This window comes from Brassica napus, chromosome C6, assembly GCF_020379485.1.
Source record: "Brassica napus cultivar Da-Ae chromosome C6, Da-Ae, whole genome shotgun sequence".
Taxonomy (NCBI): Eukaryota; Viridiplantae; Streptophyta; class Magnoliopsida; order Brassicales; family Brassicaceae; genus Brassica; species Brassica napus.
In genome coordinates, this window is record NC_063449.1 from 29,996,460 (window position 1) to 30,023,651 (window position 27,192).

The 27,192-nt window shown below is 41.2% G+C and overlaps 3 protein-coding genes across 4 annotated transcripts; all 3 read right to left on the reverse strand.

The window, feature by feature from the left end:
- Nucleotides 1-1,825: 1,825 nt before the first annotated feature.
- On the reverse strand, nucleotides 1,826-3,589 carry LOC106445055 (uncharacterized protein At3g43530-like). The gene is made up of 2 exons (XM_048760306.1): nucleotides 3,004-3,589; nucleotides 1,826-2,776 (listed from the first exon to the last, which is right to left on the reverse strand). The coding sequence occupies exon 2, from the start codon at nucleotides 2,729-2,731 to the stop codon at nucleotides 1,985-1,987; it is 747 nt and encodes a 248-aa protein (XP_048616263.1). The 5' UTR covers nucleotides 2,732-2,776; nucleotides 3,004-3,589; the 3' UTR covers nucleotides 1,826-1,984.
- A 12,457-nt stretch (nucleotides 3,590-16,046) lies between these two features.
- On the reverse strand, nucleotides 16,047-23,127 carry LOC106399225 (nodal modulator 3). Of its 2 annotated transcripts, XR_001279953.3 has the most exons (8): nucleotides 22,957-23,127; nucleotides 22,637-22,833; nucleotides 22,433-22,546; nucleotides 22,126-22,361; nucleotides 21,913-21,958; nucleotides 21,582-21,830; nucleotides 16,311-16,546; nucleotides 16,047-16,218 (listed from the first exon to the last, which is right to left on the reverse strand). XR_001279953.3 is itself a non-coding variant. In XM_013839701.3 (7 exons), the coding sequence occupies exons 2-7, from the start codon at nucleotides 22,694-22,696 to the stop codon at nucleotides 16,415-16,417; spliced, it is 837 nt and encodes a 278-aa protein (XP_013695155.1). In that variant the 5' UTR covers nucleotides 22,697-22,833; nucleotides 22,957-23,127; the 3' UTR covers nucleotides 16,047-16,414. The 2 variants fall into 2 exon arrangements, 1 of the variants encoding a protein (XP_013695155.1); XM_013839701.3 differs by having other exon boundaries at nucleotides 16,047-16,546.
- On the reverse strand, nucleotides 22,955-27,142 carry LOC106398091 (nodal modulator 1-like). The gene is made up of 16 exons (XM_048759823.1): nucleotides 26,975-27,142; nucleotides 26,753-26,818; nucleotides 26,572-26,658; nucleotides 26,442-26,513; nucleotides 26,300-26,364; nucleotides 26,032-26,201; nucleotides 25,818-25,879; nucleotides 25,531-25,614; nucleotides 24,852-25,011; nucleotides 24,551-24,666; nucleotides 24,314-24,442; nucleotides 23,949-24,020; nucleotides 23,764-23,867; nucleotides 23,605-23,682; nucleotides 23,328-23,456; nucleotides 22,955-23,199 (listed from the first exon to the last, which is right to left on the reverse strand). The coding sequence occupies exons 1-13, from the start codon at nucleotides 27,140-27,142 to the stop codon at nucleotides 23,787-23,789; spliced, it is 1,332 nt and encodes a 443-aa protein (XP_048615780.1). The 3' UTR covers nucleotides 22,955-23,199; nucleotides 23,328-23,456; nucleotides 23,605-23,682; nucleotides 23,764-23,786.
- Nucleotides 27,143-27,192: the final 50 nt, after the last annotated feature.

Here is a 27,192-nt window from a genome sequence, read left to right on the forward strand (position 1 = left end):
TCAATTATTTCGGTCAAAAAGTAGACTCTCTCTCTCTCTCTCTCTCTCTCTCCTCTGAGACAAATCCTCTCCTCTCTCTCTTTACTCTCTTCTCATCTCGTTGATATCTACCCACCTCCCTCCCTCATCTTATCTATTTCAAAATTCCCTCTACTGACGATGACTCACCCGTACCAAGAGATGAAGGACATGAAGAAACACAAGAAACACTACGACATGTTAGGCTACATTTGCGATGCCCAGTATGGAATTCCTACCCGTTGCCCATGTGGTGGTGAAATCAAGACAGATGTTTCTCCAAATCCTAAGTATCGCCACGATTTCGATACCTTGCCTGGGTGTAGGTACTTCACCTGCAAGAATTATGAGGTAATTTCCTTCTTTGTAGAACTATGTTAAACTTAGTTATACTCTGGGTAAAACAAATTTAATTAAACTTAGTCAAACCTAGTTATACTCTGGGTAAAACTGTGTTAATCCTACTGAGTGAAACCTAGTTATACTCTGGGTAAAACTGAGTTATACTATGCGTGAAACTGTGTAGGACGATGGGATGCACTTTCGTCAGCCATGGGCTTTTGGTGTTGAGGATGAAGTGAGGCGCCTAAGGATGGAGGTGAATGATATGGCTGAAGAGATTGCTAAGCTTAAGAGGATTATTACCTCTACCTCTCGTCCATGAGATTCTCAAATCTCAAGTTCTTACTATGGATGTGCTAAAAATAAGAACTTTGCTTTGTATTCCCTATCTATTTCCAGTTTCGGTTACAAGTCTTTTTTTTGTTCTGTTAAGACTTGTATAAGTACTACTAGGTTTGTTCTGTTAAGTCTTTGAATCTTATCTAATGTTAGACTTATTTTGTGGTTATGTTAAGAACTTTGTTTGTCTTGAGTGTTGGCTTAGTGGATTTCATTTCAAATGGTAATATGTCATAGAATTATCATTCACCTAAAACGAGACAAATCTAATAACAACATTACAACACTAATATGACATAACAACTTAGTCATAACATAGTTAAAGTTGTAAATCCACATCACAAAAAGATAAACATTAAGACTTCGTTTGTCTTTAACAAAAAAAAAACGATTAACATAAAACATCCAGAGACTTTGTTTCACTCAACTCCACTTGACTTCACTTGGTTTTCTGTTTTTTGCCTTTCCCCACAGACTTCTGGGTTTTCTTTCTTTTGTCTTTCCCTAGTGATTCTGCTTCTTCAACCTCTACTACTTTGCCTTGTGCTTCCTTGACAAACTCTTCAAGCGGGGCCAATCTCCCATCCAGCTGGTCAATTTTCTTGTCAATTTTCCTCATCAGTTTCATTGTTTTTTTCAGCATATTCATAACATCTCCCAGCTGAATCGACTGCTCACCTACCTGTACTCCATCCCCTGTTGCATCTTCAATCGGTTCTGGCTGTTTTTCACACCCAGCTACATCTTCGTCGAACATGTCTTTAAAAAAAACCTTCTGCCGTGCATCCAGACACTTCTCCCAACTGTCCACAGCTATATCAGATTGATCAACATTGTCTTCATCTTCCATAATCTCATCCAAAAGGCTTTCTTCTCGTGGAGTTTTGGTGGGGATGATGCTGTCAATAACCTATCACACACATAAATAAATTTAAAACTTAGCAATTTCTAATGTCTAAAAAGAAAATAAGTTACTACCTTACTTCTACCACAGTTTCACTTTATTCCTACCCTAGTTCCCTTTCTAGTACTACCTTACTTCTACCACAGTTTCACTTTATTCCTACCCTAGTTCTACCACAGTTCACAGGAAGACTTACAGTTGTGTTACCCAGTTCCTTGTTTATCACAGAAAGTGACACCCCTGTCATTCCATTTCGTTTAAAGTAGGACTTGCACATCCTCGGATAGTCGCGACCAGCTCCAACCACAGGCTCTCTGAACGCTATTCCTAGCTTCGGAATTGCCTCGAATGCAAGAAGCTGTTACACACAACATTTTTGCATTAGTAAACAACAATGTTGTCAGACTGGTTTAATGGGATTTTGCATACCTCTAATGGAACACAGAAACCTGGTAGCGGCCATAATGTTTTCTCTTTCACCACCCCTCCAAAATGCTTCATTGTGTGAGAGATCTCCTTCACCATGTAATCATAGGAAAATCTCCCCCACGGAAAGGACTTGCAGTAATCAAGATCATCCACTGCTCTCTGGAACACCTCCAATACATCATTAGCCTTGTGTCCAACCTTCGTTTGCGCACAAACAACCGAAGCTAAGAAGAATAGAACCGCCATCTTCAGTCTGTCTTTGTGGGGTCCCATGTTCACCAACTTCTTCTTAACATCCTCTAACCTTCTCGGTTCTCCTTCCTTGAAATGACGATCAACGAACCTCGTCCCACCAAGCTCTTTGTAGCCGAGAGGATTGTTCTGGCAGAATAGCCCAGATATCAAACCATGTTCCCTCAGCTCGTAACGGATTGGAACCCCATTGACAATGAACCACACTTCTCTCAGCTTCTCGCTACCAGCAGTACGCAACAACAACATCCACATTCCCTGAACCCTGTGGTTAGTCTCTATCTTCATGTGGAAAATGTGTCTGAATTGAGGATGCTCCGTGAACCAGCTCATCTCCGCGTTAGACAGCTTGGGTTTCAAATTTTTTAGCGTCTTAATCGCGCTAGCTATCATACACCTTGTCCCTAGCTTTATTTTTTTTCTGTACTCGGTTGGCTTGAAGAACATGCTGGTTGGTTTGATTGCCTCGGTTGCCACATTTCCATTCAAACCCTGCAAGTTAAACCAAAGTATTCACCACGTTATACCAAAGTTATATCCAAGTCATACTAAAGTTATATCCAAGTTAGTTATATCCAACTTATATCTAAGTTATATCCAAGTTATATCTGTTTACACAATTTCAGTTTACTTCTACCAAAACTAACATGCTATTCCTATACTTCCCCTAGTATTACTAGCATTAACACACTCAATTGAAAATTTGTTACATTTGTTACCTCTGGTTCAGGTGGATTCCCGGGTTCAGGTGGATTCTCATTGTCATCTCCATTTGCTAACTCTTCTCGGTCATTTTCTTCTTCAGAACCTTCATTCTCATTATCCTTTCCTTCTCCGTCTTCATTTCCTTCTCCGTCACCATTTCTTTCTCCAGAACCTTCAGTCTCTTCCTTCTCATCTGCTTCTTCCTGTTCTTCTTCAGCATCTTCATTCTCCTGGCTAGAACCATCGGAACGGTCGTCATGATCATTCTCTTCCTCTCCAGAACCGGCTTTCTGATTCTCTTCATCTCCAGAAGAAGGGGTTTCCTCATTCTCTTCTTCTTCAGATTCAGTCCCAATCGCCGGAGTTGCTGGAGGAGCTGGAGGAGATGGGCCAGCAGGACCTTTGTTCACTGTCGCTGGAGCAGTTTCTAAAGCCACATCACTCGGCTCCGTTATCTCTGCCGTACTCTCCCTCGCGTCCTCACTCGTCTTCTCCGCCGAGACATCCGTCGTCTTCTCCGTCGAGACATCCGTCGTCACCTCCGTCGAGACATCCGTCGTCTTCTCCCTCGAGTCAACAACTCCGTCGTCTTTGCCGTTCCCGTCGATTCAACATTCTCCGTCGTCGTCTTCTCAATATTATCGGAGGCCGTCTTTACAAACTTCACTTTTCGAACCTCTTCCTTCGTTGGATTATCCTTCCTCTTTTAGCACACCACACTGCAATTTATTTAGCACACCACACTGCAATTTATTGTATTTGACAGCTTAAACTAAAGACTGGAAGAGCTGGCAAATCATACTGCTATGCCTAAACTACGTACATGTTTGGTTTTTGTTCTTCTCTGTAAAGAAGCGCGCTGTATGTGATCTAATCATTTTACCTTTAAAAAGTTTACATGCTAACCTTAGTGAAACTTGAGTTTTTTTTCACGACTACGCATTGTTTATAGGCATTTTCAAGTTCACTTGAACAATACTGATCATACCATTCTTTGTTCTACTAACAAACTGACTTAAATGTGGCACACACAAACTATATAATTATTTAAAACGAGTTAATCATTACAATTAGACAGTGGTATGGTGCATTTCAATTTCAAGGTTGAACTTTAAAAGGTTATTCAAAATTAAGAAAATGTTGTTGCCTACCTGGGATTTGGACTGTTCTTCTCCACCTTCTTCCCATACTCTCAACTCTGATTAAAGCCGTCGTCGAGCACTTCCCCATCAGACTATGTCTTGAATGCAACTCTCTCTGTAACTTTCTTCTTTTGGTTTTCTTACATAATAAAATAAGATAGAAAACAAATAGATTTAGCATAGAATAACCTGTAAAATAAGTAATCAGAGGCTTCATGTTTTACTGTCTTTTGAACCCAATAATTGAACCATAATTAACTATAGTTGACTACTTATTTATACTACTTACTGCTTATCATAAAAACTATATTTTTATTTGAAAAATTCTAAAAGTTTTGATTTAGTTTTATAATTTATTTTCTAATTTGTATAGTCAAAATATATATGTATTATAATATTTTATATAAAGGTTAATGTTTAATAAACATACAGAATAGTCAGAAAATTAATGCATGCATAATGAGATGAATAAATACAGGGTTTGATTGGTTGATGCCGTGGTTTTATCTTTTTTGCTCTAAGATTTAGGCTTTAGATTTTTAGTTGTATTTTTAAACTTTTTTGATGTATAATTTTTTTTTCCAAAGCACCGAATAAAGTTAGCGTCCAGAAACTACAACTACTCACATGGAAAATTCATGGCTGATGGAAAAATACTGCTTCTTTTCTAGCTGCTGCAGCCAACAAAAATGGATAAATCTGACGCTGTAAATAGCAGCATTGGCGGTCTCGGCATTTTGTGTCTTCGGAATTTGTTAGCGACCTGTGTTTTTCTTCAAAACATGTTCAATTTGCTTCCATCATAGTATATTTATTTTGACGCAATCGCCGAACGCAACGTTTTATAAAAGAATATGGCTAATATATTTCCTTTATAAAGTGTTGGCTGTATATTCAATTCTTAAACAAAAACATGATTACTTTAAAAGATGACCATAAAAATAAAAGGTGTTATCCACAGTTTCTACAACATCTTCCAATCAACCTCACTATTTACTGCAAATAAGAACTCCAAATACAGGCGAAACACAATAACTAACCAACAAATAATTACACGTGTATTACTTGATGAACATAACAATTTCTCCATTCTAATATAAATTTGAACTATTAGTTTATTTACTCGCCCGCCCGTAGGGCGGGTTTACTCTAGTTAAAGAAGTAAACTGCGTCACTTTTTCAACTTGCGATACGAAACTAGTATGTTTTTTCAGCTTCTTCTCTTTTTAGAAAGAACTTTTTGTTCGTAAGAATGGTAGATAATTTTTATAAAAAAATTAGGTGAAAACAAAATTTAATATTTTTCACAATATCTCTATTGTTAATTTTATTTGAATAGGGCCCCTGAAATGCCAGGTCCGGCTCTGCCCTTAAGAGAACGACGTCGATTTCAATCGTCGCGTTCTTATAAACTGTGCGGCTGTTTACACTTCAGGATAGACTATAGTTACTAGTTGATAATCCTTATGGAGTTCAATTCTTATAAATCAGAGAGGAGAAATCATAATGGGCGACTACAAAAAAACCACTATTTAACGAAACTTGGTCTCTATTCTCTATATAGATAGTCCTTCGAAAGTAAGCAACCCTTAGATCAAGCATCCAATAATTTTGCATCTAATCGACCAATCTCCAAAACATGAAAAGCAAAATGCTCTCCTATGTCTTCTCATTAGCTTCATCTTGTTGTAGACTACCAGCGTCCAGATCTGAACACTGTAGCTCACTTGATAAGTACAAACGTTCACTTAGTCTCCCACATTTGCGTACTACACCAGTGTAGTTGGTAAATGCTTCAGAAAGTCTTCTTTCTAGCGACAGCTTTTCGAGGTTCTCTCTTGATAGATGCAGTGAACCCGGGAGACGACATCCCAACCGTGGCTTGGTAAATCTCTTTCAACCTTTTTTATTAATAATAGCATGTCAATATATGTATAATTACTTTACTATCCATTGTTAAAACCTTTCAAAGTTAGAAAGTTACAAACAAATTATATTATTACCTGGGGATGCTGATGAACAGAGCAATTGCCGCAATGCCAGTAACCAGTGGCAATATAGCTGCAGGCGTCACTTCTTGAAACCCAATACAGTGAGAAAGGGAACCAAAATAAACCTCAAACTATTGGAATGTGAAAATTGAAAATGTGGAAGACGGTGTATATTATATAGCTTACCTGACTCTGATGATCTGCCACGATGCTGTATCGAAGTGGACCGACATGGATCTGGGCATTTGTCTCGAAATCCACTTCGATGATCTCTGACACTACTTTATGGGAGCCTAAAGGACGGTTGGATTTAAGCTGCACAAGGTGTTTACCTCTGGACAAGCCTTTTACTTGGAAGAAGTTGGAAAGTGGTAGAGGAAAGACATTCTCTGTTTTAGATTCATCAGTGGCTGATTTGATCTCCACTAGCAGGTTCATGTTTAGTTCTTCGTTCTGCTTTCCTTCTACATTGTTGACATGAAGAATTAAACAAAGGAAAATGTCGGCAAGATTAAATAAAGAAGTAGTGGAGGAAGTGGGAGGAACGGCCATATCACTTACCAAATGGGGAGGAGCGGCCAGTCCACTGCTAGTTGTTTATTCTTCCACCACTGAGTGCTTATTGCTTTTGTTTTCTTTAAATACATCATGTATGTTACACAATTAAACATACAATTCAATATAAACATTTCTTTCATTCTCTCAATCTCGCAAATCCTCTCATTCTCTTAATTTCGCAAATTTTTCTTCTCTCTCAAATACTTACGGTTACTTCACTCCTTTCTTACTTTGTTCTAGTGCTTCATCACGGTTAAAACACTTAGAAGCTCTCATAATTCCACAAATTATCATGGTATCAGAGCAGCAACACTCTTGAAACCTTTCTAAATTCCGCAAAATCAAAACTCTGTTTTTAGTTCTTGTTGTTCTTCGTATTCTTGCGGCATTTACCCAGAAAAAAAAACTTTACCTCTGACCAAGTAAATCCTCAAGATGGAGAACAACAACAACAATAACAACAACCGCATCAGCATACATGTGACCCTGAAGGGGATTAACTACCTCTTGTGGGCCAGGATGGTGAAGATTGCCCTTGGAGGAAAGGGTTTGTGGAGTCATGTCTCAGCAGAAGCGGCTCCAAAACAAACCACCCAAGGAGAAGATAGACAGGAGATTGTGGTAGCTGCTGATGAAGACAAATGGGCTCAGGAAGATCTCATGGTTCTCACGGTGCTCCTTAGCTCCCTAGAACCCGCCATCATTGAGTCTTACTCCTACTGTGAAACTACCAAGCAGCTGTGGGATACACTCTACAAAGTGTATGGAAATACCTCCAACCTTACAATGGTCTTTGAAGTAAAAGGAGCTATCAATACCCTCAACCAAGGAGATATGGAGTTCCAGCCTCACTTTGGCAAGTTCTGGTCCCTTTGGGCAGAGATGGAACTACTCAGACCACATACTACCGACCCTGCCACTCTCTTAACCAGGCGTGAAGAGGACAGAGTGTTTGGACTACTGCTCACGCTTAATCCATCTTATGGGAGCTTAATCAAGCACATCCTGAGAGCTATCAAGTTACCTGACCTGGATGAAGTATGCGCTCAAATTCAGAAGGAAGAAAGCTCTGTGGGCTTATTTGGAGGCAAGGGAGACTTAAACATGGCACATCAAGCTGAACGAGCCGTGTCAAACAAGGCAGCTTACAAGCTAGATGAGAAGAAAAACCTGACCTGCGATCACTGCAAGAAGAAGGGCCACATGAAGGACAAATGCTGGATACTACATCCGCACCTCAAGCCCAACAAATTCAGGGACAACCGCCCTCAATACCAAGATGCAAGAGCCAACTTCTCAACTGATGGTGTCGAGCCAACAACACCAATCACCATGGGTATAAGCAACCTAGGTGTGGGAAGTGCTACTGCCTCCACATCCGGCTATGCCACGCCAAGAGCCAATCTAGATGAGACCATCAAGAAATCTGACTTAACCGCTCTCATCAAGGCTCTCAAGGAATCTGGTATATCTAAAACTCTTGGTATCTCCCTTAATGCTTCTCACAATGCAAATGGTTCTATGAATAATTTTAAATCGGCTAAGCCCTTAGTTATAGACTCTGGTGCTTCTCATCACATGATAAGTGATTTAGAACTGATTAAGAACATAGAACCGGCTTTAGGAAATGTGATGATAGCAAATGGAGATAAAATTCCAATAAAAGGTGTAGGTGAACTTAGATTGTTTGATAAAGAATCTAAAGCTTTCTATATGCTTACATTTGCCTCAAACCTACTGTCTGTTAAGAAAGTAACTAATGATCTCAATTGTCAAGTTACTTTCACGCCTAACAGTGTATACTTTCAGGATATTGATTCTAGTAAGTTGCTTGGCAAAGGTGTTACCAAGGGAGACTTGTACTTACTTGAGGACACAAGACCTGTATCTCAATTATCGTGTGTGTTTCATTCTGTTTCCGAATTCCCTAAAGATGAAATCTGGCATGCTAGACTAGGACATCCCCATTCTCGTGCCTTGAACATCCTGTTGCCTAGTATTTCTTTTAAAAATGAGTGTGAAGCGTGTATATTAGGAAAACATTGCAGAACTGTGTTTCCTAAATCAAAAACCCAATATGAAAACTGCTTTGATTTGATTCACTCTGATGTGTGGACTGCTCCATGTGTATCTAGAGAACAACATAAATATTTTGTGACATTCATTGATGAAAAATCTAAATACACATGGACCACTTTGTTGCAATCTAAGGATAGGGTGCTAGAAGCATTTAAAAATTTCCAGAACTATATTACTAACCATTTCAATGTTAAGATTAAAATTCTTAGATCAGATAATGGTGGTGAATATACTAGCACATCCTTCAAACAACATCTAGCCTCACATGGAATCATTCAACAAACCAGCTGTCCTTACACACCCCAACAAAATGGTGTGGCTGAAAGAAAGAATAGACACTTGATGGAAGTGGCAAGGAGTATGATGTTCCATACAAATGTACCCAAGCGGTTTTGGGGGGGGATGCAGTAGTCACAGCCACCTACCTAATCAACCGCACACCTACAAGAGTCCTCTTTGATGCCACCCCATATGAGGTACTAAACAAATCTAGACCATCAATTGATCATTTGCGTGTGTTTGGGTGTGTGTGCTTTGTTTTGATTCCAGGAGAACTAAGAAACAAACTGGAGGCAAAGAGCACAAAGGCAATGTTCATTGGATACTCTACTCACCAAAAGGGGTACAAATGCTATGTACCAGAGACAAAGAGAGTCCTAGTATCCAGAGATGTTAAGTTCATGGAATCCAAGGCCTATTATGATGAGAAGAGTTGGGAAGAACTCAAAGATCTATCTCATTCTGCCTCGGACAGAGCTAACAACCTGAAGATTCTTATGGAAAGACTCGGCATTAACCTAGAAAAGGAACCAGAGAAAGGCCGGGACACTACTCCTTATAAAGAGACCAAGGTTCATAACACTGAAGACTCTCATCCTGACCATGAAGGGGGGAATGAAGATCAACCGGCGCAAGCTCAACCTGAAGAAAACCCAGTATTGTCTCATGATCAAGATGAGATGGGACAACCAGACACTGAAGCTCAAGAAGGAGAACCAAGCAGCATTAATGAACCTGAGCAGACACAAGTCCTAAGGAGAAGTACAAGGATCAGCAGACCAGCCTCAGATTGGGTTAAAAATGATTTTGTTTACTACAATGCTCAAGCTGTGGCACATCCAGAAAGTGGATATGCTCCCTAGCTCACTATCCAGAAGAACATCAAGTCTTTATGAGTTAATTGGACCTGGAATTGATACCAAGAACATATGCAAAAGCTATGAGAGATAATGAATGGAGGAAATCGGTGGATGATGAAATGGGGGCCATAGAGAAGAACAACACCTGGTATGAGACAGAACTTCCAAAAGGGAAGAAAGCCGTGACCAGCAGACTCATACATACCATTAAGTATCTTGCAAATGGGAAGCCAGAAAGAAAGAAGATCAGACTGGTGGCAAGAGGATACACACAAGTGTATGGAGAGGACTATCTAGACACTTTTGCACCAGTGGCCAAGCTTCATACAATCCGGATTCTACTCTCATTAGCAGTGAACCTAGAATGGGACCTTTGGCAAATGGATGTGAAGAATGCTTTCCTGCAAGGAGAACTAGAAGATGAAGTGTATATGAAACCACCTCCGGGGATGGAAGAAATGGTGAAACCAGGGAATGTACTTAGACTCAGAAAGGCAATCTATGGCTTGAAGCAATCACCAAGAGCTTGGTACCACAAGCTAAGAACTACATTGAATGGAAGGGGATTTGTGAAGTCTCAAGCGGATCACACACTCTTCACTCTCACCAGTAAGCAAGGAATTATGGTAATTCTAGTCTATGTGGATGACATCATCATCACGGGTAGTGACAAGGAGGAGATCAGCTTCCCAACCATCCGTCTATACTTCTTGACATCTTCAAATGGAGTGTCTTCATACTCCCCCTCTCGCAATACCTTGTAACCTTCCTCAAGTGGTGTCTTGGCATGTCTTCCTCCAAGGTCTCCTGCCTCCTTTAATATGTCCAGAGTATACTTTCTTTGGGACATGAATAATCATTCCTTTGATCTGCACATCTCAATGCCAAGGAAGTACTTCAGTTCTCCTAGGTCTTTGATGTCAAATGCGGCCTTGAGAAATGTCTTGGTTAAACTGATCCCCTCCTTGTCACTACCCGTGATGATGATGTCATCCACAGACTAGAATTACCATAATTCCTTGCTTGCTGGTGAGAGTGAAGAGTGTGTGATCCGTTTGAGACTTCACAAATCCCATTCCATTCAATGTAGTGCTTAGCTTGTGGTACCAAGCTCTTGGTGATTGCTTCAAACCATAGATTGCCTTTCTGAGTCTAAGGACATTCCCTGGTTTCACCATTTCTTCCATCCTCGGAGGTGGTTTCATATACACTTCATCTTCTAGTTCTCCTTGCAGGAAAGCATTCTTCACATCCATTTGCCCAAGGTCCCATTCTAGGTTCACTGCTAATGAGAGTAGAATCTGGATTGTATGAAGCTTGGCCACTGGTGCAAAGGTGTCTAGATAGTCCTCTCCATACACTTGTGTGTATCCTCTTGCCACCAGTCTGATCTTCTTTCTTTCTGGCTTCCCATTTGCAAGATACTTAATGGTATGTATGAGTCTGCTGGTCACGGCTTTCTTCCCTTTTGAAAGTTCTGTCTCATACCAGGTGTTGTTCTTCTCTATGGCCCCCATTTCATCATCCACCGATTTCCTCCATTCATCATCTCCCATAGCTTTTGCATATGTTCTTGGTATCCATTCCAGGTCCAATGAACTCATAAAGACTTGATGTTCTTCTGGATAGTGAGCTAGGGAGCATATCCACTTTCTGGATGTGCCACAGCTTGAGCATTGTAGTAAACAAAATCATTTTTAACCCAATCTGAGGCTGGTCTTCTGATCCTTGTACTTCTCCTTAGGACTTGTGTCTGCTCAGGTTCATTAATGCTGCTTGGTTCTCCTTCTTGAGCTTCAGTGTCTGGTTGTCCCATCTCATCTTGATCATGAGACAATACTGGGTTTTCTTCAGGTTGATCTTCATTCCCCCCTTCATGGTCAGGATGAGAGTCTTCAGTGTTATGAACCTTGGTCTCTTTATAAGGAGTAGTGTCCCGGCCTTTCTCTGGTTCCTTTTCTAGGTTAATGCCGAGTCTTTCCATAAGAATCTTCAGGTTGTTAGCTCTGTCCGAGGCAGAATGAGATAGATCTTTGAGTTCTTCACAACTCTTCTCATCATAATAGGCCTTGGATTCCATGAACTTAACATCTCTGGATACTAGGACTCTCTTTGTCTCTGGTACATAGCATTTGTACCCCTTTTGGTGAGTAGAGTATCCAATGAACATTGCCTTTGTGCTCTTTGCCTCCAGTTTGTTTCTTAGTTCTCCTGGAATCAAAACAAAGCACACACACTCAAACACACGCAAATGATCAATTGATGGTCTAGATTTGTTTAGTACCTCATATGGGGTGGCATCAAAGAGGACTCTTGTAGGTGTGCGGTTGATTAGGTAGGTGGCTGTGACTACTGCATCCCCCCCCAAAACCGCTTGGGTACATTTGTATGGAACATCATACTCCTTGCCACTTCCATCAAGTGTCTATTCTTTCTTTCAGCCACACCATTTTGTTGGGGTGTGTAAGGACAGCTGGTTTGTTGAATGATTCCATGTGAGGCTAGATGTTGTTTGAAGGATGTGCTAGTATATTCACCACCATTATCTGATCTAAGAATTTTAATCTTAACATTGAAATGGTTAGTAATATAGTTCTGGAAATTTTTAAATGCTTCTAGCACCCTATCCTTAGATTGCAACAAAGTGATCCATGTGTATTTAGATTTTTCATCAATGAATGTCACAAAATATTTATGTTGTTTTCTAGATACACATGGAGCAGTCCACACATCAGAGTGAATCAAATCAAAGCAGTTTTCATATTGTGTTTTTGATTTAGGAAACACAGTTCTGCAATGTTTTCCTAATATACACGCTTCACACTCATTTTTAAAAGAAATACTAGGCAACAGGATGTTCAAGGCACGAGAATGGGGATGTCCTAGTCTAGCATGCCAGATTTCATCTTTAGGGAATTCGGAAACAGAATGAAACACACACGATAATTGAGATACAGGTCTTGTGTCCTCAAGTAAGTACAAGTCTCCCTTGGTAACACCTTTGCCAAGCAACTTACTAGAATCAATATCCTGAAAGTATACACTGTTAGGCGTGAAAGTAACTTGACAATTGAGATCATTAGTTACTTTCTTAACAGACAGTAGGTTTGAGGCAAATGTAGGCATATAGAAAGCTTTAGATTCTTTATCAAACAATCTAAGTTCACCTACACCTTTTATTGGAATTTTATCTCCATTTGCTATCATCACATTTCCTAAAGCCGGTTCTATGTTCTTAATCAGTTCTAAATCACTTATCATGTGATGAGAAGCACCAGAGTCTATAACTAAGGGCTTAGCCGATTTAAAATTATTCATAGAACCATTTGCATTGTGAGAAGCATTAAGGGAGATACCAAGAGTTTTAGATATACCAGATTCCTTGAGAGCCTTGATGAGATTGGTTAAGTCAGACTTCTTGATGGTCTCATCTAGATTGGCTCTTGGCGTGGCATAGCCTGATGTGGAGGCAGTAGCACTTCCCACACCTAGGTTGCTTATACCCATGGTGGTTGGTGTTGTTGGCTCGGCACCATCAGTTGAGAAGTTGGCTCTTGCATCTTGGTATTGAGGGCGGTTGTCCCTGAATTTGTTGGGCTTGAGGTGCGGATGTAGTATCCAACATTTGTCCTTCATGTGGCCCTTCTTCTTGCAGTGATCGCAGGTCAGGTTTTTCTTCTCATCTAGCTTGTAAGCTGCCTTGTTTGACACGGCTCGTTCAGCTTGATGTGCCATGTTTAAGTCTCCCTTGCCTCCAAATAAGCCCACAGAGCCTTCTTCCTTCTGAATTTGAGCGCATACTTCATCCAGGTCAGGTAACTTGTCAGCTCTCAGGATGTGCTTGATTAAGCTCCCATAAGATGGATTAAGCGTGAGCAGTAGTCCAAACACTTTGTCCTCTTCACGCCTGGTTAAGAGAGTGGCAGGGTCGGTAGTATGTGGTCTGAGTAGTTCCATCTCTGCCCAAAGGGACCGGAACTTGCCAAAGTGAGGCTGAAACTCCATATCTCCTTGGTTGAGGGTATTGATAGCTCCTTTTACTTCAAAGACCCTTGTAAGGTTGGAGGTATTTCCATACACTTTGTAGAGTGTATCCCACAGCTGCTTGGTAGTTTCACAGTAGGAGTAAGACTCCATGATGGCGGGTTCTAGTGAGCTTAGGAGCACCGTGAGAACCATGAGATCTTCCTGAGCCCATTTGTCTTCATCAGCAGCTACCACAATCTCCTGTCCATCTTCTCCTTGGGTGGTTTGTTTTGGAGCCGCTTCTGCTGAGACATGACTCCACAAACCCTTTCCTCCAAGGGCAATCTTCACCATCCTGGCCCACAAGAGGTAGTTAATCCCCTTCAGGGTCACATGTATGCTGATGCGGTTGTTGTTATTGTTGTTATTGTTATCCATCTTGAGGATTTACTTGGTCAGAGGTAAAGTTTTTTTTTCTGGGTAAATGCCGCAAGAATACCAAGAACAACAAGAACTAGAAACAGAGTTTTGATTTTGCGGAATTTAGAAAGGTTTCAAGAGTGTTGCTGCTCTGATACCATGATAATTTGTGGGATTATGAGAGCTTCTAAGTGTTTTAACCGTGATGAAGCACAAGAACAAAGTAAGAAAGGAGTGAAGTAACCGTAAGTATTTGAGAGAGAAGAGAAATTTGCGAAATTAAGAGAATGATAGGATTTGCGAGATTGAGAGAATGAAAGAAATGTTTGTATTGAATTGTGTGTTTAATTGTGTAACATACATGGTATATTTAAAGAAAACAAAAGCAATAAGCACTCAGTGGTGGAAGAATAAACAACTAGCAGTGGACTGGCCGCTCCTCCCCATTTGGTAAGTGATATGGCCGCTCCTCCCACTTCCTCCACTACTTCTTTATTTAATCTTGCCGACATCTCCCTTTGTTTAATTCTTCATGTCAACACTCCCCCTCAAGCTTGACAGTAGTGAGTGTCAAGCTTGGAAAGCCATGAAGTATTCCCTCATTAAAACCTTTTCTTAGAAAAACCAGTTGGGATAAAAACCAAGCAAAGGAAAAAGAGAAGCGTGTTTGCATGTGCTGGCTCACTTGATACCTTTTCTTGGAAACCACTTGGTATCTAACCATCACTTGGCCAGATGTGTGTTTTGCAGTTAATCAAGTGAGCCAGCACATGCAAACTCCCAAGGTTCATCACGGGAACATGGTGGAGAGGATTCAAAGATACTTAAGAGAAGCGCCAGGACAAGGTGTATGGATGGCTTGCAACAAGAACACTGAGGTGATAGGATACTGTGATGCAGATTGGGCTGGAGATGGAGTAGACAGAAGGTCAACCACCGGTTATTGTACATTCGTTGGAGGGAATCTTGTCACTTGGAAGAGCAAGAAACAGAAAGTAGTATCTTGTTCAAGCGCAGAAGCAGAGTACATATCAATGAGGAAGCTAACCAGTGAGCTTATCTGGATAAAGGGGCTTCTAGGCGACTTGGGAATTGAGATCACCACTCCCGTGACCATGCACTGTGACAACCAAGCCGCAATACACATTGCATCCAACTCAGTCTTTCATGAGAGGACAAAGCACATAGAAGTAGACTGCCAGAAGGTCAGACAAGCAGTGGAGCAGCAAGTGATTCTCCCATGTTATACAAGAAGTGAGGATCAGCTGGCTGACATCTTCACCAAGGCGGCCAGTAGCAAAGTTTGTGAGTCCATTCTTCCAAGACTTGGACTCATAAACCTTCCATGTCAATGATCCCCTCACCGTGGAGTATTCTACTCTTTTTTCTTTGCTTGGTTTTTTATCCCAAGTGGTTTTTCCAAGAAAAGATTTTAATGAGGGAATACTTCATGGCTTTCCAAGCTTGAGGGTGAGTGTTGACATGAAGAATTAAACAAAGAGAGATGTCGGCAAGATTAAATAAAGAAGTAGTGGAGGAAGTGAAAGGAGCGGTCATATCACTTACCAAATGGGGAGGAGCGGCCAGTCCACTGCTAGTTGTTTATTCTTCCACCACTGAGTGCTTATTGCTTTTGTTTTCTTTAAATACACCATGTATGTTACACAATTAAACATACAATTCAATACAAACATTTCTTTCATTCTCTCAATCTCGCAAATCCTCTCATTCTCTTAATTTCACAAATTTCTCTTCTCTTTCAAATACTTACGGTTACTTCACTCCTTTCTTACTTTGTTCTTGTGCTTCATCACGGTTAAAACACTTAGAAGCTCTCATAATCCCACAAATTATCATACATGGCATGTTAATATGGTCGTTTCTGGTTGCTCAAAGACCAAAAAGTCGAGCCCGTGGATATCTTCATAACCAATCTATAAGAAGATGATGAAACGTCAGGTCTATTCTGTTGTTCAAACTGCGGATTATAAGAATGAAATAGTATTATGGAGAATCAGAAACAAACCTGGAGAGAAACCGATTCTCGAGATGCACGTTCAATTTTATTGTTGCCTGAGCCATTCTTTTTAGATACTTTGATTAAATATGTTGCATCTGGATGTAACCCTCTCAGCCGATAATTTCCACTAATATCACTCGTTGCCTCCTCATAGTTTCCTTTGAGAAAACACGCACAGAGATCTGACCAAGCTTCTGGCAGGAGAAGGAATATGGTCCTAGTCTTTTAATATGGTAGCCAGGCTGCATATATAAGCCACGATCAGGAAAACATTTTTTTTTTTGTTCACTTAATACTTTCATTAGAAAACTAGAAGTCTGGGTCTGGCCCAATTACAACACTAAAGCTGAGTTGAAACAAAGAGACGATCGAAGGGTCGCCTTAGCTAAAGAATCCGAACGAAAGTTTTCGGATCTAGGAATATGAGAGATAGAGATAGATGCAAATTCAGAGGAAATCATGCGTATATCGTGGATGATGCCGACGATTTCTTTTCTCTGGAGGTTGCTGTTGATTGCTCTGACAAGCGTTAGGTTATCGGTGAAGGCCTTGATCTTGTGGAAACCCAAAGCCAGGGCCTTCCTTAGTGCTGATCGCATCGCTACTGCTTCAGCAATCAGTGGTGAGCTGACGGAGTGTTGGATCGCGGAGCCTTGGAGCCGATCTGGGAGTCCTTGTCCTTCGAAAGTCCAAGCCAAGCCTGCCCGTTGGGTGTCTTTTTCCCAAGCCGCATCTGTTGTGCATCTGATGGTCTCGTTGCTGTCTAGGCCCACGTCCTTTTGTTGATTCCTTTGGTGCGTGATCTTGGGTACCTCCTTTGGTGCTTTCTCTTTGTTTTGTGCTAGGTTCCATTCTCTCGCTAGTGCTAATCCTTTTGTGGTTGTTTCCTCAGGTGAGAATCTTCTGTTCTCGAAGATGAGGTTGTTTCTGGAGGTCCAGAGAATCCAGCATACCCATGGTAGTACGTCTCCTGAAATTCCAGTAGGGGGAAGGCAGACTAGTCTCCTGAAGATGTTTATCGCTCCGTGTAAAGTTTCCCCCGCAGCTAGGTGAACTGCATTCTTCAGAGGTATCAACTCCCACACCTTCTTAGCAAAATCGCATTCAAAGAAGATATGCATTGTAGTTTCTTCCTCATCGCATCTTGGGCACTTGGTGTTTACTAATAGGCCTCTTCGCTTCAGATTCTCTCCTAAGGGCAAGGCGTTGTGGAGGATTGTCCACATGAAGAGCTTCAGCTTGGGGGAGATCGAGCCCATCCAAACATCTTTGATCCAGTTCACCTCTGGAACATAAGGATTTGTCGTTGGCTGTAGCCTCTTCAGAGTTGCCGCATAGTACCCGGATTTTGTGGAGTAGACTCCAGAAGGGAGTGGTTGCCATATTATCTTGTCCTCTGCTCCAAGTTCGCTCGGGTGCAGGCCTTTTATTTGTGCCTCCAGTTCTGGTAAGACCTCTTTGATTCTCTTGGTGTTCCATTGTAGTTCCGTGGTTAGTAGGTCTGCTACTGTAAGGTCTAAATCTGCTTCTTTAATTGGACCACACGGTTTCACTTGATCATCCAGAGAGATCCAGACATCTTGCCAGACTCTTGTAGTCTGTCCATTTCCAATACTCTTCCCTAGCTTTTCCTTTAGGAGTTCTCTCCCCCAGAGAATGCCTCTCCATCCATGTGATGCGACACTGGGGTTAGCTACATTTAGGAAACTCTGTTTTTTGCAGTATTTTCCTGTTAGTATCCTGGCTAGTAGGCAATTAGGCACTGTGATGATTCTCCATGCCACTTTTGCTAAGAGGGCTTGGTTGAACAGTTGTATGTCTCTGAAGCCTAACCCCCCTTCTGCTTTTGGTTTAGTTAGCTTGTCCCAAGATACCCAGCACATTTTCTTGTTACCCTCTGGGCCGTCCCACCAAAATCTCGTTAACACGCTTTGAATTCTTTTGCAGAGGCTGACTGGGATTTGGAAGCACGACATGGTGTGGGTTGGGATTGCAGTGAGGATCGACTTTAGCATTGTCATCTTCCCTGCTCTCGACAAGCGCCTTGTGGAGAGACTAACTGCCCTTTGGCGAATCATGTCGACTACTGAGGTGAAAAGATCTTTCTTTCTTCTCCCGAAATGCTCTGGTAGGCCTAGATACTTACCAAGCCCCCCTTCCTTACTGATCCCGAGTATTACTTTCGTGGCTTCTTTGACTTCAGGTGGCGTTTCTGAGGAAAAGGTGACCGCTGACTTCGCTGTATTTATCTGTTGTCCTGATGCGTTACCATACTCGTGAAGTATCGCCATCAGGGCCCTGCTGCTTTTTGCTGAGGCTTGCGTGAAGAACATTGTGTCATCTACGAAAAGCAGATGATTGACTCTAGGGCATCCCCGGGCCACTTTGATTCCATAGAGTGAGCCTTCCTGTTCTGCTCTACTGCACAGGCCTGAAAGGACATCTCCGCACAGAATGAAGAGATATGGGGACAAGGGATCTCCCTGGCGTATTCCTCGGTAAGGTTGTACTAAACCATACACTGTGTCATTGATGAGATAGGAATAGGAGACCGTTGAGATGCATTGTAGTAGCCAGTTAGTCCATATTTCATGAAAACCCTGTCTTCTCAGCACTTGTTCAATGAATTTCCACTCTACTCTGTCGTATGTTTTCGACATATCCGTCTTCACTGCCATTGTGCATTTCTTGACTGCTTTGGAGGTCTTTAGGAATTGTAGAACTTCGTGGGTTATTAAAACGTTGTCTGAGATGATCCTTCCTGGAATAAACGCTGACTGGTTTTCTGAGATGATTGAGCTTAGGACTGGCTTTAGACGTAGAGATAGTAGCTTCGAGATGATCTTATAATAGACATTGCACAGAGCAATTGGTCTATAATATTCTACTCTTTTTGCATCCAATGACTTGGGGATTAGTCTGACATAAGTTTTGTTTATTGTCTGTGCGAGTGTCCCCGTGGTGAAGAAGCTCTGAATCTCCTTCGTGATTGCTGGGGCTAGCACCTCCCAGTTTGATTGAAAGAAACTAGCTGAAAAGCCATCAGGCCCTGGTGCTTTATCTGCATGGATTGAGAAGGTAGCCTCTTTGATCTCTGCTGTTGTTGGAATCTTAATAAGATCCTCATTTTGCTTCTGGGTCACGCATGGTTTCAGGGCTTTTGAGATTGTCTGCGTTCCATCAAAATTGTTTGACGTGAAGAGCTCAGAGTAGAATTTGCAGATGACTGTTGAGATCTGTTCTTCTTCGTATTGAGGTATCCCATCCTCATCTTCTAGAACTGACATTCTGTTCTTTGCCTTTCTGATCTTGGTAATCGCATGAAAATAGCCCGTATTCGAGTCTCCTAATGTTAGCCATAGGTTCCTACTGCGTTGTTTCCAGAATTCCTCTTCCTCCTTGTAATGTTTCAAAAGTTTAACATTGATCTCATGAATCAGGCCTTCGTCCGAGAGGGGATCCGACATAGCTTCATCCAACTGCTTCTTGAGGCTTTCTAAGCTCTTCTTGCTATTTTCATGGTGCTTCTTGCACCAACTGCATATGGCGTGCCTTACTCTGGAAAGTCTGTCCTCTACTTGTAGGTAGGGAAAATCCTCCCAGGTTGCTTTCACTAGGAGCTTAACTTCTTGATTTTCCTTAAGTCTTCGATCGTATCTGAAGATACTTAAACCTCTTTTCCTTGTTGTATCCAGGAATGAGATGAGAGGTCTGTGATCAGACCCTTCGAACCTGAGATAGACGCTTCGGCATGACGGGAAGAGGTCGGTCCAGTCACTATTGCTGATGGATCTATCTAGCCTGCATTGGACCAAGTGTGAGTGTCTTCTCCCCCTCCATGATAGGTAACTTCCTGAGTGCTTTAGATCGAATAGGTCGTTTTGTGACAAGAAAGATCGAAACGCTCCAAACGTGCCCTCTGCTCTATCCGGTCCTCCACATTTTTCACTATTATCTATGAGCTCATTGAAGTCCCCTGTTAGGAACCAAGGGCCGCTTGTATTTAGCTTAGAAATTTCGTTCCACACTTCCAGTCTCTTCGTGTGGTCTGGTTCACCATAGACAAAAGTTGTATGATAGGACAGTCCTTTGTAGGAGATAGTCGTATCTATATAGTTCTTTGTTGCCGAGATGATTGTAACTTCTATGTCTGGTTTCCAGGTTAGGAACAGTCCTCCTCCTCCCGGGCTATGTGGAGGGACAGCATAATACTTCTCAGGGTATCTCCACTTTAGATCTTCAAGGACTGTTTCTGTGGGGTTTTTTGTCTCCATGAGAAAGACGATGTCAGGAGAGTTCCTGCGGTCGATCTCCTTTAGGCGCTGGACTGTAATGGGGTTCCCCAACCCACAACAGTTCCAGCTCAGAATGGCTAAGGAGCCTGGTGTGGAAGAGACCGAAAATCCGGTTTCTTCCTTGCCATAGCCGGGATTAATTGGATTGGTGGGTTCCTAGAGGCATCAGATGGTCCTGTCTTATCTGTAGCTCTCTCTGTCCTTGCGCCTCCTTTAGATTTCCTCTTTTCTGCTGTCACCCCTTTAGGTGAGTTCTGGACTTGTGACAACTTCCTCTTCTTTGAGCTAGCTCCTCTGAGATTATTAGGACTCTCTCTTATTTGCTTCCTTTTTGCCGTCCTAGTTGTCTTTCGTCGCACCTTGTTCTGGAACTCTTTTAGTGTCTCCTCTCCGTCTGATTCTTTTTGCTTTGTTTGCTCTGTTTGTGCTTCAGTACTTCCCGCTGCTGGGCTTACAATGATTGACCTTATTCTTGTTTGTTGGTTCCCTTCTAATTCAGTTGTCTCTTGTGTCGCAATCTGGAGGACATCACTGTAACGCGGATCTTGTCCCCAGTCCTCCTCTTCTCTAGTGGGCGGAGTATAGGGAGTAGAGGGGTCTGGGAAGAGAGGTGCTTGAAACGGGTTCTCATGTAGCGGAGGAGGTGTGACTGGGTTGCTGTCCGCTGCTCTTTGTCTCCTCTGTTCGGTCGGGATTCCTTGCCCAGATGACAAGAGTCTCTCAACTGTTTCTTCCATCATTCCATTGGCGTCCCCATATAGAACTCTTTGTCTCCTAGCTGCTGCTTCTACTGGGTCCGGGCAGCTCAGGTACTGTCTAGTAACCTCTTGTAACTCTTCCATTATAGCTCCCCTAGCTAGCGCCTGATCGTTTATTAAAACATTTGGTGGAGCTTCTTGATGCGCAGGTAGAGTTGTTTCCTTTGGTGTGTCGTCACTAGAGGATCTAACCTAAAATAAGAAAAGTGAAGAGATATACTAACCTTTGAAGCATCTGTGTCATATGGTATATCATCATACAAAGGCCCAGCAACAAAAGAACCATCTGGTGATGTGCTTGTTTCAACAGCTACTTCGCCTTTCTTAAGTGAAGAAATAAGGCTGTCTTTTGCTGCAGAGACCTTAATGTTAACACCGGGAAGAGGAGGAGAGACCGATCCTTGTATGTAAAGACCAAGTCGACCAGTAAATGGGGAAACAGCAGCTTGGCAACCATCATTTGACACTACCGCCTATTAGAACAAACATAAAGTCAGTTTGATGTGCTCATAATAGAATATTTTATCGCAAGCATTACTTCTAGTCCATACTTACACGAAGCTCTTTCGGATAAAACAACATCTTCTTCCCCACATTACTCCTGAAACAGAAAACAGCTATAACTTAAAAAGAATAATAGCTTCAAAGATACTTAAGACAATCACAGAATCAAGAAGTTATCTCCTATAATACATTCCTGAAACGTTTTACTTCAAACTGAAATGTAGTTCACAGATCCTTTGATAACATAATTAGAAGATCATATACCTAGAATCCCGAGGAACAAAGCTAATCTTTTCTCCAAGATTTGCCCAGGTATAGTACTCGTACACACCACTCCCATCAGATGCAAGTTTAGCAGAAATACTGTTGATAACACTTCCTTCCTTGTCTTGAATATCAACAATGAAATTCTCTGGCAACTCAGATTCAATCTCGGTTGAGCTAGACTCCACATTTATCAGACCTTTAACGAGGTACTTCTCTGCTCTCAGATGAATAGGCTACAGAAAGAAAAGCAAAGAGATGATCAACAAGGGACGAGCTAAAGAGAGACAAGATTACAATCTCAAACCTGGGGATTTGAGACATCTATCTTTATTGAATTGCTCCCAAAGGATATGCAAGAGTCAGAAAGTTGAAGCTCATGCCCACCAGGTGACTCAACGCATATTTTCTGCAAACCTTTCTGCAGATACCACAAATGAAGAAAACAATGAGTTCTGACGGAGCTTAGAAACACAAACAGCTATGGAGAACACACCGGGCAAAGAAATACCTTGATTTTTAAATTAGTAGGTAACCCACTAAGGATGAAGAATTTTAGCATCCACCTCATGGGTGGAGACAATATTAATCCTTCTGGACAAATTCGATCCCTTTGATATCCTCAGTTCCGACATTCACATCAATGGAGCTACGGTCCCAGCACCAATTGTCTTCCTCAGATGCTGTTTCCGGCGAAATGCTTTTGACCTAAAATAAATCAACCGTGACAAGCAAATATGAATGTATTTATCTAGTAATGGGACTTTTTGTCCATCTCTTACAGAAGTACCCACGAGAAAAGAAATTTAGATTAAACCATGCACTGCCCACCTCAACTCTATACTTTCCAGGCAATATGTCTGAAAAGTGAAATTGATTGCTCTCGTCAGTTAAAACAACTGTCTTCTTTTGACGGTCGCCAGCCACTCCCACAAGCGCCACTGAAACAGATGGACCACATTTCTCCTTGCACGTAACAGAACCATCCACATTCACTCGGGACTACACCAACACCCAAAAAAGAAGAAAAAAGCCTCTTGAACAGGTGGACAAATATTTTCCATCCAACAATTCCTATCAATTTGATGACCAATATATTGGATAACATGTGAGACTAAGTGCGCCGTATAACATTCTAATCTCATGTTTTGAACTGGTATAGAAACACTTCGAAGAAAGTGGTATCATTCACAATAAATTACCTGAGAAAATTCGATGTGCAACAATGGACTTTTCACGGCAACATCCACATAAGCTGGCAAAAACAGAAGTTCAGGAGCACTCTTTGGTGTTGCAGCCGAAGCAGACAGCCTATATTCGCCTGGTGGAACCTGCAATATTATAGGGTAAGAAACAGAGAATTTATCCACAAATAGAAAAAGCAACAAGAATCCACATAAGCCAGAGTATCTCTCCAAAAAAGTCTAGGGGGTTCGGCATGATATAGTTAATTTAGAGGGAATGTTTGCATCAACAAACCTCGAAGCAGAAAGTTCCACTGTCATCTGTATGCTTCATTTGCGGTTTGACATTTGCGGGTCCATGAGTCAAAGCTACCTGGATTTAAAATGATAAAACGTTAAGAACGACATAAATAAACAACAGAGCAACATATGCCCACTATGAACAAGTATTTACCTTTGCCTTGTGACCAGAACCAACTATTCGCACCACACCACAGATATCATAGGAAACAGCACTGATGTCTGGAAGTGAAGCCATATTTGGTAAGACCTAGGGACCTAGGCAAACAAGTTTAACGAGTTATGAAACAATTAATTTTGCACACCACACAGAAGGAGAAAAAAAACTAAGACTGATACCATGAACTTCGTCAGTTTGTCGAACTTGTAATGCTCCTTCACTGCATCTATGGTATATCGATTCGATGTAACCTACGGAGTTTAACCAACATTACATTACATCCGTGCTGTCTAAATGATTGATCACGACAGAGAAAAAAAGAGATTGAAGGATTGGTGGAGGCAAAAACAGAGGGTAAATATTTGAAATCATTTACTCTAGATTACAGAGACCTCCGCATTCTAGCCAAATCATTTACTCTAGATTACAGAACCCATGAAACATTCACTAGGAGAAGTTGAGTATCATCCAAGTTACCAAGCTTACAACTGGAAGTCTGGAACACGGTATGAAGCATAAACTTGGAAATGGCATTTAAGTATACCTTGTCAAGCTTGTAATAACCTTCCTTGTCCGTGACAGATCTTAGACTACCATCTACTAAGATTTTAACGCCCTCAACTCCCTTGGAATCACTGTCAACTACACGACCCCCGATGGAGAATCCTGTTACCTAAAGGAGCATTAAGTTCAATATTTAGAGGAAGAAACATGTAAGCAGAGTCTAAATATAGAAACAAAGAGTGTTATAAAAGTTTGCAGGTATTCTGTCAGATCAGACCTGAAACTTTTTGGGAACAGTAACATGTTGATGCTCTACAGAAACAGGCATCACAGGAGGTGAAACATCAAAGACCGTGTTCTCACCCTTATAATGCGGTATCAGTTCATATTTTCCTGAGGAAGAAAAATTCAAAGTGATATAAAAGTAGCTCAATAGAAAATAATAGCAGCCTAAACTTGGATCATGCAACCAAAATTTCAATTGTCCTTAAAGTTTAACAAGTTCCGTTGTCATTTAACTTATGTTGCACAATACACAATATTATCAAAGAAATTGATCGTGGGTAATTCGACTATACCACATGGGATGGACTTGAAACTGAAAATTCCGTCCGCATCAGATACACTATGGCAGAGAGGCTTCCTTTCTCCAGAAGCATCACCAAATCCTTGGGGACAATCTACCATGGAAACATCATCTGAATGCAAATATATATGAACTCCGAGGATTGGATTTCCCTACAAAAGGAAGCAAAATGGATTCTATCAAACACTCAGAACCGAGAACACGCTACAAGTGCTTGATGGAGAGAACCCAACCAACTTAAAGATACTGATATGCCCTTGAGAGTGTATACATGGAGAAAGATAAGGAGGAAGGAAGCAGAAGATCAAGAAGTGAAGAAGTAAACGAGCTGAAGTTTCATTTGAATAAGTCAATAACAATAAAAGAGTTACACGTGTACATCCCTTGAATTATAAAAGGGATTAGTTGGGTCATTTGTAGTTTACGGGTTATCTGAACGTTGTGGCTTGTGATCTCTAGGAGATACAAGAGTAGTACTTGGCTTAGTTCTCGATTTGTGAGACTAAGAGTGGGAGGTTGGGCGGTTATTCATCAATATACATCTCTGTTCTTATCAGATACACCAACCTCTGTCTCCAATAAAGATCATAATATTTCTTGTACTCACGAAAGCAGAGAATGGAAAGAGGTTTCTAACATCAAAAGAAAAAGAAAACATTGCAATGGATTACCTGCGCAACAACAGACCCCTTGAGATCATAACCAAGGACAAAGAATATGTCATCCACCACACCATTTGCAAATCCAAGTTCGACCTACAGGCAACCAGAGATACTTCAAGTATTCGCATGCAGAGTATAAAATCCAAGCCAAATGTGTTGAAATAAGAGATAAATAGAAACTATAAAAGAAAAAAGAAGGGGCATGTCAAGCGTACTGCAATCAAATGCAAAAAGGTAGGTCAGGAGGATACGGTAATGTTTATTAAAGAGAAGACAAAACAAAAAAGATGTGAGACCTCTGGTGAACCGCGAACTTCAACTTGCAGTTCTGGATGGGATGCACGGATACTGTATTTTCCTGCAACCAATTAGACAGACTCGGAAAATGATTATCACAAGACACCTGGAAAACATGCACTTATTCATTTGATGCTACAATATGGAAACTTCCAACTGATTGCAAGGACAGAATAATAAAAATTATACAGAACGCTTAATGAGATTCCTTACCTGGAATGATATTCTTGAACAAGTAGCTCCCATCTAACGATGTGAGAATAGAAGCAATGGGATCTCCATCGGAAGACAATAACTCAACATTGACATCAGAAGGACCTACATTCTTAATCGTACAACTCTCCCCACCAACAGCTCCAAGGACTTTACCGGATAATGTAAAACTGCAATATATAAACAATTACAATCAGAGACATGACTTAGCTACCTATTAAATCAAGATGAAAAACAAGAAGCAAAGCTCATGAACTAAAAAACGAACCCCGTGAAGCGGAAGTTAATATCCTCATTGTTGTTGCAACTAGAGTCGTCAACGACAACAGGAACCTGCCACACCAAATTTAATGTCAGAGGTAGCTACATACAAGCCTGGTGTTTTTTATGACAAGAGGTTTTGGATAAACCTTATCTGGATTCCATGACCATCCTTTTTTATCTTGAGAATGAATGACCCCTATGAAAATAAAACGTAAAAACTGATTCATCGAACAACACAGGCCCATACGAAAGAAAGAGAAGGTGTTTGATGAAAACCTTGTCATAGACAGGGATGAAGTAGTAACCATTTGGGGCACACTGTGTACTGTCTTTCACCAATCCATCTACTGTTTGAAGCTCAACCTTTTTATTTTATTTTGGAGAGTGAACAAGAAAAACAAATCAGTTAAGTCTCGCCAAAAGAAAAGAGTCAAACAGATAGAAAAGAATGCTTTACCGTGATGTGAGAATAATCAAGCTTCCCATCTGCTCCTTTCCGAGACCTGACCAAAGACGAACTCGCCTGCGTTAATGAATTCATCATACCAGAAAAAAAAAAATCCAGATCCGATCCTACTACTCAGTACTTAAATCCTGCAAGTGCTTACAAGTATTGAATTAAACTAAATCTAGCTTCTGCGGAAGACTTTCTAGCGGAAAGTAAGAAAGAGTGATAAACCTCCACAAAACCACCGCAGCCTTTTATCGAATCTGCGGAAACACTGTAGACTGTGGAAATCGCCACGAGGAAGATGATCAGAGAGTGACGAATCTTCGTATTGTCCGCCATTTTCCCAAAGCTACCGGAGCTTAACGGTATCGGAGCGATGACTCCGATCTGAATCATGGCCGTTGGTTTATAAATAACAGCAATATTAAAAGGCCCATTATGAGAAA